Source organism: Aythya marila, assembly GCF_965140915.1.
Source record: "Aythya marila genome assembly, chromosome: 5".
NCBI classification, from domain to species: domain Eukaryota; kingdom Metazoa; phylum Chordata; class Aves; order Anseriformes; family Anatidae; genus Aythya; species Aythya marila.
Genome location: NC_139046.1, coordinates 62183331 through 62197590, shown reverse-complemented (window position 1 = coordinate 62197590; position 14260 = coordinate 62183331). Strand labels below are relative to the sequence as shown.

Sequence of the window (14260 nt, the reverse complement as noted above, 5' to 3'; positions counted from 1 at the left end):
AATCTCTCTGCCTTGCTGGGAGAAACAGAGGAGTTGGAGTTGTTACCTCAAATGCCTTCCCCACAGTGCTCAGTTGTGCTCACAAAGAAGCGATTTCTTGTCCCCTGCAAATGTCAGTGCACGGGTGGAACAGTCTCATGGAGGTGTACCTCAGTGAGATACTTGTATTTAAAGCCATGTTCATACTTTCTTTTTTTCTCTATGCAAATACAGAATTTCCCCAGGCAACAAGGAGCAGGTGAATTCTGCAGATACCGTTTATATGCCAGAGGCTTGGGCTTTAAAGCATATTTTTGTGTTTGTCTGTGCAGTTCCCTGAGCAACTTCTGAAAGGTGCAGTCAGGGTGGCTCTAATGCCCAGGAGTACACAGTATCTCCTCTGAGCAGTCTGATTCCCAACCCACAACTTCTGTCAAATACACTAACCATAATTTGGGAACTATAAGAAGTTTTCAGCAAACATTACACAGGAGAAAGATGGGGCCATACTGCACAATACAGAACTGTATGAAAATCCTGAATTCATTATAAGCCACTCTGCTTCAAGGTAAGCCAACTGCTGCAAGGAGAACTCCGTAGAGAATCTTCCCTGGAGAGGAGCACTCATAATGTTCAGCTAGAGGTTTCTCACACCTTCTAGAGCACTTGGCAGTCATTGGCAATAGGCTCCATGGTCAGATGGACCGATCTGTCCAACCCTGTGAGGTCCAGCTTACTATTACTGTCTCTTTGCAGAGTTCGGTGTCCTGATGCCTTTGTTTACAAAACAATTGTTTGTTACTGAACTTTTTGTCAGCCTTGTTCTTCTTCGGCATGTTGTGATATGAACAAACAGCTCCACTTTCCCTCTTTCACCTTTGGATTCCAGATTCTTCCAGACTCTTCTGGGAGCAGGGTCTAAAACCCTGCCAAAATACCTCAAGGGATACAATGACAATTATGTTCTGTTTGTATAACAAATCCTGTGCAGTATCCCTTTAAAATGTATTTATATTATCTTGTTTCATGGAATGTGACCTATTGTACCACTGCAAACAATCTGCACTTTCATAGATAGCATGGAGTTTTTTCCAGTTACATTTTGCTACCTCCAAGGCAATCGTGTTGACATCTTTCCTGGTCACTGGATATGAGAAGTGAGCGCTTTCATATAAAAGGAAATTGACCGATATACTAGAGATATTAGATCTTGCTACTATCCCATTTTACTGAGAATAGCAACATCTCTAAAGGTCTCCCCTGGATTTCAAGCACCTGGGCATAGAGGTGTGCTTTGAAAGAGAAAAGTGACAGGCGTGTTTGTAGGGAAAAAAGGTCTTCTGTTTCTCCTACCAAAGGCAGAGGAAAAAGCAGGTTCCGGAGGGGGCTTTTTTCAGCAAACTTCAGATTAAACTCACTGTAACAAGACTGGTGTGGGCCACTTGTGGATCAGGCCTGATGCAAATCTCAGCTCTTCCATCTCATAGCCAAGTTCTTGTCAGTTTATGTTCATGCTCTTGGGAATCTGTCTCCTGTTATCAACAAAACTCATCAGTGTTTTCATTTGTGATGGGCTAAGGCTTAAAATATCCTGGGCTCCCTGAAAACAAATCAAAACCAAATCAAAACCAAAACACCATTCCCTCCATCCCTCTTCTTTTAGGGGGAAGGCAGTATATGAAGGCAGAGTCAGTCTGATGCCTTTCAGCTTGCGCTCCTTTAGCACGCATCTTTCCTGAACTGGGCCGACTGATTGCATGGAAGAGTGAGCAGTGGAGGACGTGACTGCAAGGCTGTAGCTACCTTGCAGAGCACAGCCTGCAAGCTGGAAGCACTTTCTTCTGAGAAGGGGAGAGGTTAAATCAGCATGGTTGCTGGATGCAGCCTCTACTAAGTCTCTGCTAGCGAAGGGAAGTGAGTCCAGGCAGAGAAAGGAGGTGTGTGGACAGCAAAGTTAAGATTAGTGCTTTACCTGATACAACTATTATTTTATTTATTTATTTTTTCTGGGAAAGAAACAATCTACAGCACAATGAACAGGTGTTTTAGATCTGTCTTTGCGGTGTAAACTAATGGCTGAGGGGGGAGGCTATGTGAAGAGTTGCCAGAGTTAGAGATTTGAGAAATCCTGCTTCTCAGAATAGCTCTGCCTGAGGCTTTTACTTGCTGTCTCTTACAGTTGATACATATGCACTCGGGAAGCTGTGCTGTTTGCAAGGAAAAGTCTCTGAAACAGCAGAAAAGGATGTCCTATATGATGAGTGGGAGGAAGAAGAGTCCTAGCTCTGAGACATGGAGCTTTTAAAACATTTGAAAACAATGCTATTTCATAAAGCAGAATCTTTGAGTAAGCACTGAGCAGTTATTGTTTCTGGTCTCATAGATGACCCAGGAATGTGATGTTTTTACTGGCACTCAGTGAGACAGCTCTTGGTTGGGAGCTATCCAAGACTCCTGGCATGGCTTCGGCATTCCTGCAGATTTGACACAATGATTTTAACCAAAATCCCACATGCTTGATATAATCACTCAGTGCCTTTGGAAAGGGTTTTATACCTAATATGGGCAAAAAAGGGTTCTGCTTTTTCAGAGACATGACGTGTGGTGAGCAGGTTTGGATCCAGAAATAGACTCATCTGTATTCACTTAGCCCTGGTATTTTTTCGTGGTCTCTATTGTAACAGGCTAGGCACCTGCTGACTGTCCAAGCCTAGATTGCAGTATTCCAATTCAAAAAGCACAGCTACCCTCAGTTTCTCTTGATTGCCATGTGCGTGGTGTGTAAACGCCAAACACAGTGGGGGAAAGTTAATCACTGTATTGGCAGACTCTAAGGATGAGACAAAAATATACTGGCCTTTTATGCAGATCCATAGGAGATGATCAGCCACTTTGGCTAAATATACAAGTGGGCAGAAGCAGATGGAAATGGTGACTCTGAGATCCTTTATCACAGTGTTAATTAATAATAAGGTGGGAAGCTGCCGTGCATGGATGTGTCAGCCATCTGTGCTCATTGTACGTATGCAGGACACAGGCAGCCCAGCTCTCTGCTCCGAGAACTTTGCCAGTGAGGATGGGTTTCTATAGTGCTTGGTATTGAGCTAATTGTACCTCTTTTCTTGTAGATCAGCAAAATTCAGCAAGTGGTTGTACCCTGCTTTCACACATAGTGTTGCTGGGCCTTTGTCTGCCGCAGCATAGGCAGGGTTGCAGCTCCAGTATGCTGAGAGAATACACTTCAGTCATGCCAGTTAAACCATTTGCTTCTCTAGGAAATATCTTCAATAGGATGGTTATAGAGAACCATTTTGATAGCTTTTAGAAGGGAGGAGATATGCATCGTTGATTTATACTTGCCACGGTTTAAGTTATTTATGGGTTTTATATTTATCTTGCATGAATCTGAACAAGTTAATGATTTAGCTCACGCAACTTGCCTTTGTTTAGGTCTGTGAGCTTGCTTTCTGTAAGTTAAGCTCTCTCTGAACACCACAGAGTGTGTTGGGAACTAAAGCCACAATAACTTCTAGCATTATAATTCTCATCTCCCAGCACATGGCCCCAGGGTGGCCTCACTTCTCATGCCACAGCAGGAGTAGAGGACAGCGATAGCGTAGGCATGAGCTGCACTCATAGTTAAATGTGCTTTCATGGCTGCAAGTCAGCGCGATGTTGGAATACAGCTCCAATGTGCTGTGATTTCCAAAGTAGGTAAGCAATATTTATGCTTTTTAGCCTCCTGTGTTATGGAAGAAATATGATGCTTCTCCAAAAGTAGCTATTTTGATGGAGAAATGGATAGTAAAAGATGTCACATTGTGATCAATTGTGTAAATAGAGAGATAAGTGTATTTCCGTATGGCTCCAAATTAATATGTAATTTCAATCTCCTTTTTACTGTTATCAGCCAAGTGGAAAAGGGCCACGCCTACCTGAAGTTTATTGTGTCATCAGCCGGCTGGGGTGCTTTGACCTATTTTCCAAGGTGAGAGGATTTTTTTCAATATTGTTTTGAATGTTTACTGTGAAATAGTCACATCAATGAACCAGACAAGAATTTCTTCCTTTGATGGGAGATAACTGTATTTTATGGTTGCTGTTTTGGATATTCCATCCCTATTATTGGGTTCATCAAAGAATGCCTTATTACTTCTGTGACTGAGGCAGAACTTGATTCAAAAAACATCTGGGTGTCTGTATGATCTGGATGACTAGAGCATTTTCCATTGTTTTCTGAAGCCATTCTCTGCTAAGCTGTAATTCTTGGCACCCACAGTTTGGATGATGGGCCAGTACCACTTTTACTCCAGTACCCTGTGGAATAATGAGGTTAAGAAAAAAGATAATTTGATCCGTGAAGTCTATATGCTTTACAACATAGACATGACTTTATTTTATTTTATTTTAATTTTTCATCCTAAGAGGCTAAGGAAGTGTGGATAATCTTTTAATTGGCTTCTACATCAATGAATCCAAAGTTGCATCATATGCTTATGTGATTTACCTAGGTAATAAATTTCTGACTCAAGAGTTTTGAGACAATAAACAAGGCATTGCAGCTAAATAGGGATTGAATAACCATAGAAACACTTAACTGCCAGTCAGCTTCAAAGCCACAAGCATTATTCTTTTGTAAGACAAAAGGTTATTAAACTATTAAAACAATTGTCAATTGATTAACATTTCAAATGTCTCTCTGGCTGCCAGTTTAGGGCCTCTGGTCCTCTGACAGAGTCCTGCAAAATCCAGTGAGCACCTCAGAGAACCATATAGGATTCACTGGTGATCTGTGGAGAATAATCATGTGACTAATGTCAAATGGTTGCTTCCCCCTTTTCAAATTTCTATACAGTATTCACAGAAATGTTTTAATTTGCCAGAGATTTTCACTTCAGTTACAAGAAGCCTCACAGAACTTAAACACAAATTTTGCTTGTACATTTGTAAATGAATAAAGTTGAAACAAACATGTAAACCATTGAAGTTAATAAAAATCATGGCATTTATAATGTTCATATGATCTAGTAATCATACAGAATGTTATCTTTCATCAAAGCTGGTTTCAAGCCTTTCCAGATAAAACTTAGTTTAACACAAATCTTGTGTGAAGAAAAACAATTGGGTTGAAATAGTTAATTAGTTCTGCTTCTGACTTCTTTCATAAAGCTCTGAAACCAAGGGTTTATAACAGTGACCCTTAGACATAATATGTATCTAAACACAGATATCTGTGAGCGAAACGGAATGCATTGTTCTGGGTTGATAGCACAGCTCACAAAAATAACAATCTTGGAAACTATGCAGAGAGGTTGTGAGGCTCTTTGGTTTTATGTTTTTTTTTGTCTAATTTTGGTAGGGCACTGATTTTCAAAGGAAACTTTAGGAGAGGGTAAAAAAGCAGAGGGTATGAAAAATGAAAATTTAAGTATCCTGCTTACAACCAAATATCTCTGCAGTTGGGGTATAAAGTCTGCAGCAGACAGGAAAGGTCAAGCCAAAACTGCAAGTAATCTGCTTTCCCAGTTAAATCTGTAATCTGAAAAAAAGTGTCTGATCATCCAGTCAAAGTGAACCAGAGGCTGACTGGTGAGTGTAATTTCACTGGTTTCATCAGGGGCTGATCCCAGGCATCCTGGCAAGCAGACCCTGATGAAATTGCCCTCAAAGTCTTGATCTTTGTACGGGAAGGATGGCTCCCGCTGAATTACATATGAAGCCCTGAGTGAGGTTGTAATACACCTACACTCTTTTTCAATTTATGGGTTCAGGGAGGGGCTGGGCCACAAAAAGACCTAATCCCCACTGCAGTCCAGACACAGCCATTCTGTCCTGCAAAGGGCTGGTCACCTCCAGGAGGTACAGGTAGGTGCCAGGGTGAGAGCAGGTTGTTTGGCAGTGCCCAGCGCTGACTCCAGATTCGGACTGGATTTAGCATGGGTCTTAAACACATGCTCCAAACAACGCATTTGGGAAGGTTTTGGATGAAACATTTTTGTCTGCAACTTTGCTTTAGAGTTAGGCCTTTAGTATGCTGCAAAGAAGGAGGAGAAACTATGCACTAGTGCTGGCATTTCATGTCATCAGCTACCTCTGGAAGTCACCAACTTGCACTTAAGTATGTTTTAATGTTCTGTTTCAGTGAAAAAGCATTTCCAAGAGAAACAAGGGAAAATGCATGGCTTAGACCCACTAATGCTTGTATGGCCTTTTGCTCTTGAGTGGTGGTTAAAAGATCACTCTTTCAGGTCAAACCACTAACTGCTTTGAAGCTTGCTTTCTCATCTTCTTTAGGTTTATCATCTATATGGTCTGTCTAATGTGGGAAAACTTAGCTGTGATGTAATTTATGTCGGCCTGTGTCACCAAAGAGAGAAGAAAATAATAGTCCTCTCTATCTGTAAGAAGTTCCATCTGCTTCTTTCAAAACTAGATTGCCTGCTCTGTGTCATGTCAAACAGCAAATGACCTTCGTGCAGGCACCCAGTGTAAACAGCTGGGCACGCTGCTTCATGAGGCTGCTCACAGCTGTCTTCAGCTTGGCACAGACTGCAAAGTGACTGTCACCACGGCCAGGCCTATTCCAAGGCTCTCCTGGTGGAGCCCTGCTGGCATCATAGTGTGGCAGGTCTGCTTTTCTTGCTGGTCTGGCTTTTTCCTGCCCAATAAGTTGCAATGGAAAAGATGCCTTCCTTAATGCAAATATCAGGTTTACAACTGCAATTTTATGCTCACCTGGCCTGTGATCATGGGGTTTGTCTTGATCTTTCTGTTCTTCAGCTGACCCTGTTGTTTGGGCCAAATCCCAACAACATCGATCCATCTTTGCCATGTCTTCTTTCAGCTTTCCAGGTTTGTTATTTCTTCCTTGTCTCTTTTCAACTGCATTCACAAAGGGCTTCATTTTGTAACTAGAGGATGGATCATTATAGTAGGATCAAGTTTAATGATAGCAAAGAAATGTATGGAAATTAGAATTAAACTTAGATCTGCCATGTGTTTAGGCACATATGGGTCAGAAGTTGTTTTAAAAATGTATGTGGTGCTGACATGTTCTGTCTCTTTTCTCTCGTATGTCTTACCAATGGATTAGATCCTGGATGAGGTTGAAAGGAGAAGGGGCATTTCTGCTGCCTTGGTTTATCCATTTATGAGGAGTCTGATGGAATCTCCTTTTCCTGCACCTGGAAAGACAATCAAAGTCAAAACCTTTCTACCTGGAGCTGGAAATGAGGTAAAAAGCAACAGCAAACATTAAGAACCAAAGCCTTTCCTCCCATCACTCCAATAACAAACAGCAAAATTAAAACAGGAGGAGAGGCACAGAATACTGCAAGTCACGTGGGATGGTATTCCTTAAAAAGAGAAGTGCAGGAGCTGCACCAGTGTTAATACATTAAAGTTTATGCCAGCTGATGATTATAAACCAATTTATCGTTATGTATTTGTTATTTGTATTTTTTAATAAGTTGTGTGTAAAAAAAAAAAAAAAGTTCTAGTATGCCTGGCCTAGTGCATCTAACAGAACTATAGCATTCTTGGGCTTTATCACAGTGATAACAAGCTAGCATATGTGTAAGTTTGGAAATGAATCTTCTTGGAAATAAATTCCTTTTACCTCGGCCTCAAATCAATATTCTATATTTGGAAAAGCAGGCCATTTAAAGTTTCTGTGTGTATGTGCACACATGTAATAATTTCATTTTTTTACTGACTCAAGTAGCTAGAAACCTACCATTAGAAAACATAGGCCTTACTAGAAATGACAGTGTTGGTAACTTAAAGTTTTAGTTTTTTGTAGCTTGAGGCTTACTAGCCATTTGGCATGACAAATTCTGAACTCTGCATGTCCTGATGTTAGGATGCAGCAGCTCCATGAAGATGGGCAACTGTATAGAGCAATTATATTACTGGAGATAAGAATAGAATTTGGCCCACTTAGTGAAAGCTGGGAAAAAATAAACCTTTTAGGGTTATTTTACAACCCCTAGGGTTAGTTCTACAGCACTATTTCTATTTTTACATTGAACCATATTTTCTCCAAGTGTAATGCCAGTGGAGTGGACCTGGGAAGTCACTTGGGATGAAATGTAAAGGGTGCCGTGTAACAGTGACTTGCAGGGAATTTTTAAGTCACATGCATTTTCTCCTGGTAAAGCAAAGGGAAATTGAAAGGCTGATTGGTGTAACAGTGGTAAGATCTGACAGTGCTTTTTTGATGTGAATGTATCTGGGAACCATGGATCTGCAGTTTCTCTATCCTCAGCTCAAGCATTTGAACTCTCCCAGAGAAAAATATTGAGATGATTCCAAACAAACAAACAACTCTTTTTTCTGGCTGAGCTTTGCTCTCTGTTATGCTAGTACAAACTTGCTATTTAAATAGAATACATTGGTTTAATTAGGAACAGAATCTTGTCCTTCCATTGTGGCTCCTCTGGCCTAAACAAATATGATGATTAATTGGGAAGTAGACAGTATGTTTCTTTGTAAAGAGCAGACTGAAGGAGAAGGCTTTGCCAAGCAACAGAAAACATCCATGGCATTTGTAAGAGCTGCCGTAACTTGCATTGCATCCTACTCCCAGCAAGATTTTAGTGTTGGAAGTTTTGCAGCAAAACTAACTCCTCATGATTTGGCACGTAAATATGATCTGAGCTTCCAAAGCCAATGCTAAGGAATTGAAGTGGACACCTTTATTGAATGTGAGAAAGGGTAAGCAGGCAACATTTCCCTAAGAGGTATCAATGGTACGTCACCATTCCACGGTTTGATTCTTGCTGTTGTCTGGGGCAGCAGCACACCGATGGGTATGTAATACTGTCACTCTAATGTTTATGTATTTCTTTAAAAAATCAATTAACAATACACAAATACTGTTCTAAGAATGACTTTTTAGAGTCCTATGTCATTAGTTCACTAACAGTTTTGCAACTTAATAGGTATGAACTGGTTTAGTTTCAGTGTCCTGTGGTCTTGCTGCTGATCATATCCTTAAAACAGTGTGTTTGTGAGGAATTTTGTAAGGGCTACTCAAGTTTATTGCTACTCAAGCAATACTCTGTGCTAGTGGAATGTGGTGTCATGTGCAGGAAAACACAGAAGTGGTTTAAAGCAGTAAAGTGACAGTGATTTTTGGACATGTGGGAAGGAGATGTATATATGTTCCTGCTAATATGTCTACAGAGATTTCAGCACAGCTTTAAGTTGGCCAGCTTTTCCCCTTTCCCTTCTGTTTCCTCAAATTCCTCCGTAGTTCATCATTTGCTGTCTTGCACTTCGTATTTTTCTTCTTCTCTTATTCTCTTCTTCATGTTATTTTTCTGTCTTCTTTTTTCTGTCCTCTGTCTTCAAGCTCCACATCTGAGCATGTCAATTGCAGAGATATAATAAAGGAAGATATAATAATCGAATCAAGCAAAAGGCATTTGAGAAAAGGAAGGAGAGGGCCCGAGGTCATGGATGAAGTATGAAAATTAGACTTTAAAGGGATGTCACAAGTCACCATCTAAGACCTTGTCCTGACTCCCCAGTTAAGTATATATATATATATATGTACATATGTTTGTGACAAAAAAAGGCTATAAACACTAGCTAGTGACTTATGTGTCATAAAGGAGTGAAAATGAAGTAAAATGTTATTAAATTTTGCACTACACTTAAGTTCAGTCCTTGACTTCCATCTAGATGTGAATTTGAACTGCTAGCTCTGTTGATACCAAATTTACCTTGGCTGTTTTAACCCTGCAAGCTTCCAGTTCCAGTGTTTCCAGTTTGCTGCTTGCTTCCTACTGTTGACTCAGCCAAGCTTTACATCTCTGACAGGATGTTTAGAAGGCAGAGTTATGCATCCCCAGCAAACGATAGCAGATTTAGTGCACACAACTGGATTCTGGGAAGAAAATTACTTGATAGTGCGTTGTGTAATACAGCATTTCTCTGGAGTTCTGTGCCACCAGCCTCTGTTTCCAAAGGATGGGCACTGTTCTCCGTGCCCACTCAACAGACAAGCCTGGGCCAGGATGCCGGGTGCCTCTGGTGCTGCCAGCCCTGGCTAGTGACACTGACTGATGTTTGTTAAATGTGTTCAGGTCATTGAGCTGCGGCGGCCAATGGACTCTCGTCTGGAGCACGTGGACTTTGAATGTCTTTTCAAGTGCCTCAGTGTTCGTCAGATCATCAGGATCTTTGCTTCTCTCCTGTTGGAGCGGCGTGTGATTTTTGTAGCAGACAAGCTCAGGTAAGTGACAAAGGAACCTGAACCTCATGCTGTTAGGGCACTGCTATCTCTTGAACAAAAAGCTTAAAGAAATGTCTAGAATGACTGTCAGATGTGAAGATTCTCTAACTGCAGGATTTAAAAAATTTTCAAGTCAGTGGAAGTTATTTACATCAAATGGGGAACACGTTCTCTACCTGTCACAAGCTATGAGCTGCTTGTTCTGTTTCAGCTCCCTGTCTGTAAAATCGTGATACCAGTACTTATCTGCTTCATAGTCAACAAATGTTTGCACAACATTTTGAAGTAATATAGTCCTAACAATATTTCATTTCTGTTTTGGAACAAAGTACTCATGAACAGTAGCAGAGATCATCACTGAGGTGCTTCACCTTTGGCCATACAGCCACCCATCAGGGTGCTGAGAGTTTGTTGGGTTTGCTCCATGCAGTACAGAGAGTTTGTAATGGGGCTAGCTTTGAAATCCTGCACTACCAAACTCATGCACTGTGACTGTTAAGAATGCTAACACGGTCCTTCCCAGCTGGTTAGGCTATGTTTCCTGGTGCTCACAGAACCTGAAAACATTTACTTTCTGAAACTCTTTGTTGCGCTCCTTGCTACACCCTCTCAACGTACCTCTTATTTCTCTGCCCTGTGATTGCAACTCCCCACCCCTCCGTCCTTGGCCCTTCTGAGGCATGTACTTGACCCCAAGGTGTGAAGGGGGAGAGGGACAGCTCTTGACTCCATGTGGCCTTTACCAAGAAAATGGGAGCTCCATGTAGGCTGCACCCCTTCCCTGCAGCAAAGAATCATTTTAGATGCTTGTGTAATCTATATATGTAAGTGTGGGCATTGCAAAGAAGACATTCTTTGCTCTATAGCATGGCAAATAATGAAAGATAGCAAATCAAAGACTATAATTTATTAGATTCAGAAATATCCAGCATCTTTTAAAAGGACACGAAAGACAGTATGGGTGGTGAAAAACACAGATGGATCTACCCAAACAAACTCTCTTAAACACTTTATCAGTCCTGACCTTCTCTGAATGACCGCCAGAAATAATAGCTGCACTTAGTGGCCGCCAGTGTATATAATAGCAAAAATACTTTGCATAGTAAAAGCTTTACAACCTTTAGGGGAGAATTTCTTAAAGCTGCAGACCCTTCTCAGGTTATAAAGTTATTTCCTTAGCAGTCTTTTTTGTAGTCTAGAACAACAGGAACATTTTATTTCATCCCGTCCCCTGTCAGTAACCCTTAGTTTGAATGACCATTTGGGATAACTTAATTTCAGAAAAACTCCTGGTGAGGATTGTGCAGCTAGTCCAGGGTTTCTGCAGTACCTTGCAAGATATGTGAGTCACACCATGAATATTGGGGCAGGTGGCTTTTGAAAATACTGTTGATGTGCTCCTTCTGACTGTTTTTCTACTGCATGCTTAATTACATCATCTTGCCTGTTCCTATTTTACTGTTCATGTAGCAGAATTAGTGGCACCCACAGGTCTGACTCTAAGTCGGAATGACACAGTTCTGTGTTCCTTCAAACGGCACAATGATTTGAGTGGAAACTCACTGAAATGGTACAGAGGAAATGAAAGCTATACTGTGCTGCTGCCAACCATTGCACTGCTTCAGAGTTCCCAGTTGCTTCTTTCAGTGTTGCGGTTTGGCAGAGTACCCTGAACCTTGATCTTGATGGTGGGCATGGTGCTGTGGGGTGGCTTGCTGCAAGAGCCAGCCTCAGCTGTGAGGGGACAGAAAGCAGTCATTCTCAGGAGTGCTCCTCTGGGAAGGCTGGCCTCACCAATATCATGTAATGCTTCTGGGCACTGTTCAGAGAAACGAAACAATTAAACCTACTTTGACAGACTTGCAGCAGCTTGGCTTTTAAAACAGTCATGTTGATGATGCTGAGGCTAATGAGGTCTTCTGGCTGCTCCTGTCAGAAGGGACAGAAGCCGTCTTACAAAAAGGTTTATATGCATGTACTTTATTATCTATTTTATTATACCTACATGCAGCCTTTATTATATAGGTTGTTTTGTTTCCTCTAAAAAGAATATGACATAATCTGACGTGGTAGATAAGGCCCTGGATAAAGACTTGGGAATCCCGAGTTCTCCTTCTGAACCCACTGACCCGCTGTGTGATGCATGCCGGAAATGTAGCTCCTCTTTTTCTTTTTTTTCTTTCTTATCTTTTGTTTGGTCTGTCTGGGATCCTAAATGCTCCAGGACAGAGAATGTTTCTTGCTCTGCGTGCGTTCATAGTTATACTTGATACAGCACGGGGATCTAGGAGGTACTGTAAAAGAGAAACTAATAATGAGTCCTTTGACAAAGGCCCCAAGAAAGCGACAGTAAGAAGTGGATTTAAATTCAATACTTGCAGAGGGTTTCATGATTTAAATGGGGATGAAGTCTAAAATGAAACACTCTGGCTTTGAGCTAATAACTGTCTGTCTTGGAACCTTTGGCTTGTCTGACATGAATTTTGTTTATGGGCATCATGGCTGAAACTGAAGGAGTTTACCAGTAATGTGGAAAAAAAAAAAAAAAAGTGAAATATCTTACAGGTCCGGTCTGTGGGCCCAAAGTACCAGAGCAGGAAATTAAAAAGATTTTACAAGGGTTTGATTTCTGCATGTACCCAAAAAATAGCTTAGAAATAAGTGATGAGGTTTAGGCTTCAAACAATGAGATGCAATGGGTTTTTGTGGCTGCCTGTTTAACAAGTCTCCAAGCAAAAAATGATTTCACACATTATACAAGTTTCAGAAAGTCACACCTAGTGAAGTGAGATTTATTCAATAAATTGTTATTTATGGGTCTTATATTGCCCAGAGTGTGAAAATTTGCTCCAAAGACATTGCCATCTTTCAATACACAATGTGATGCTACCAGCAATAAGGAAGCAATAGTAAGGTTTGGAATGACAAGCCTGTGAGGTAGCCTTGGTTGGTTATGCATGCGTGCAGTTAGTTGTAGTTTTGTTTGTTTGTTTGGTTTTGGTTTTGTCTGTTTTGTTTTTGGTTTTCCAATAGGTTGCTTACATTTTTTTTTTCTGCTTGAAATTGAGTGAATAAATCCCTGCAGCTATTTGCTCACCTTCAAAAATCCATTTGAATCTGCCAGTGACCTTTCAGTATTCTGCTTTCCATGAATAGTCAAGAAAACAACATAATAAATAAACAATAATAAACAATAAATAAAGATAAAAACAGAGAAATCTGGAGGAATAATAAGTCAGAAAAAGGACACTTAAAGGTCCAGTTCTTCAAACATATATCAGCTGAAAGCACAGCTGAGATGGTATGTCCCATCCCAATTCCAATCCTTGTCCCATCTGGGAGCCCTTATTTATGTTCCTGGTATTCTGCCTGATCAACCCAGCTATGAAAAATCCCACAACTCTGCCAGCTGCAAAGGAAGAGCTGCTCTAGTGCAGTCCTTTGGGGTTTACAAAGCAAGGCAGCAGATGCAAAATCAGGGGGTTCCTGGGCGCGGGGGACATTGGTGTGACTGCAGGCACAAAGGTAGCAACAGAAAATAAATAGGTTACAAACACTGGAGGAAAAATATTTCTTTGCTTGTTTTAGTTTTGTGCTGAGGAGATGACTTTGCAAGCATGTTTGCTGAGGGGCAGGGTATTGAATCACGCCTGTGAGAACAGGCTCATTGACTTTTCCCCTAAATGTGTGGAGAGGGGGAAAGGAAGGACTTGGGCATCTCAGTGTCACTTTGTTATAATCCCATTTTTTTATGAATAAAAAGTGCTGTTGCTGTAATCTGCTATATGGTGAAGGACTCTGAGCATATTTTGCTTATGTTTCACATGTGGGTCCAATCCAAAGCCAGCCAGAGTCAGTGAGAGCATTTGGATGGGGCTTGTCTTTTGCTGTGGACTGAAATCCAAGAGTATTTATTCAGTGGAAAGCTTTAGAGGCAAACGGTGTCTGTTGAGCCCCTGCTCTTGTAAAAGACAAAGTAACTTCTCATTGTCTGTTTTTGTTTGTTTGTTTTAATGAGATACTTCAGCTACTTCTTGGTGA

At 41.0% G+C, this 14260-nt stretch overlaps 1 protein-coding gene across 5 annotated transcripts in view; it reads left to right on the top strand.

Annotated features, from left to right (window-relative positions):
* The window catches only part of DENND2B (DENN domain containing 2B), a 160235-nt gene that overhangs the window by 128500 nt on the left and 17475 nt on the right, over positions 1–14260 (top strand). For all 5 annotated transcript variants that reach the window (XM_082761703.1, XM_082761707.1, XM_082761704.1 and 2 more), the window contains 3 exons: positions 3890–3967; positions 7073–7213; positions 10071–10219. In XM_082761703.1, the coding sequence (XP_082617829.1) occupies positions 3890–3967; positions 7073–7213; positions 10071–10219 (368 nt within the window). The remainder of the gene's footprint in view (positions 1–3889; positions 3968–7072; positions 7214–10070; positions 10220–14260) is intronic.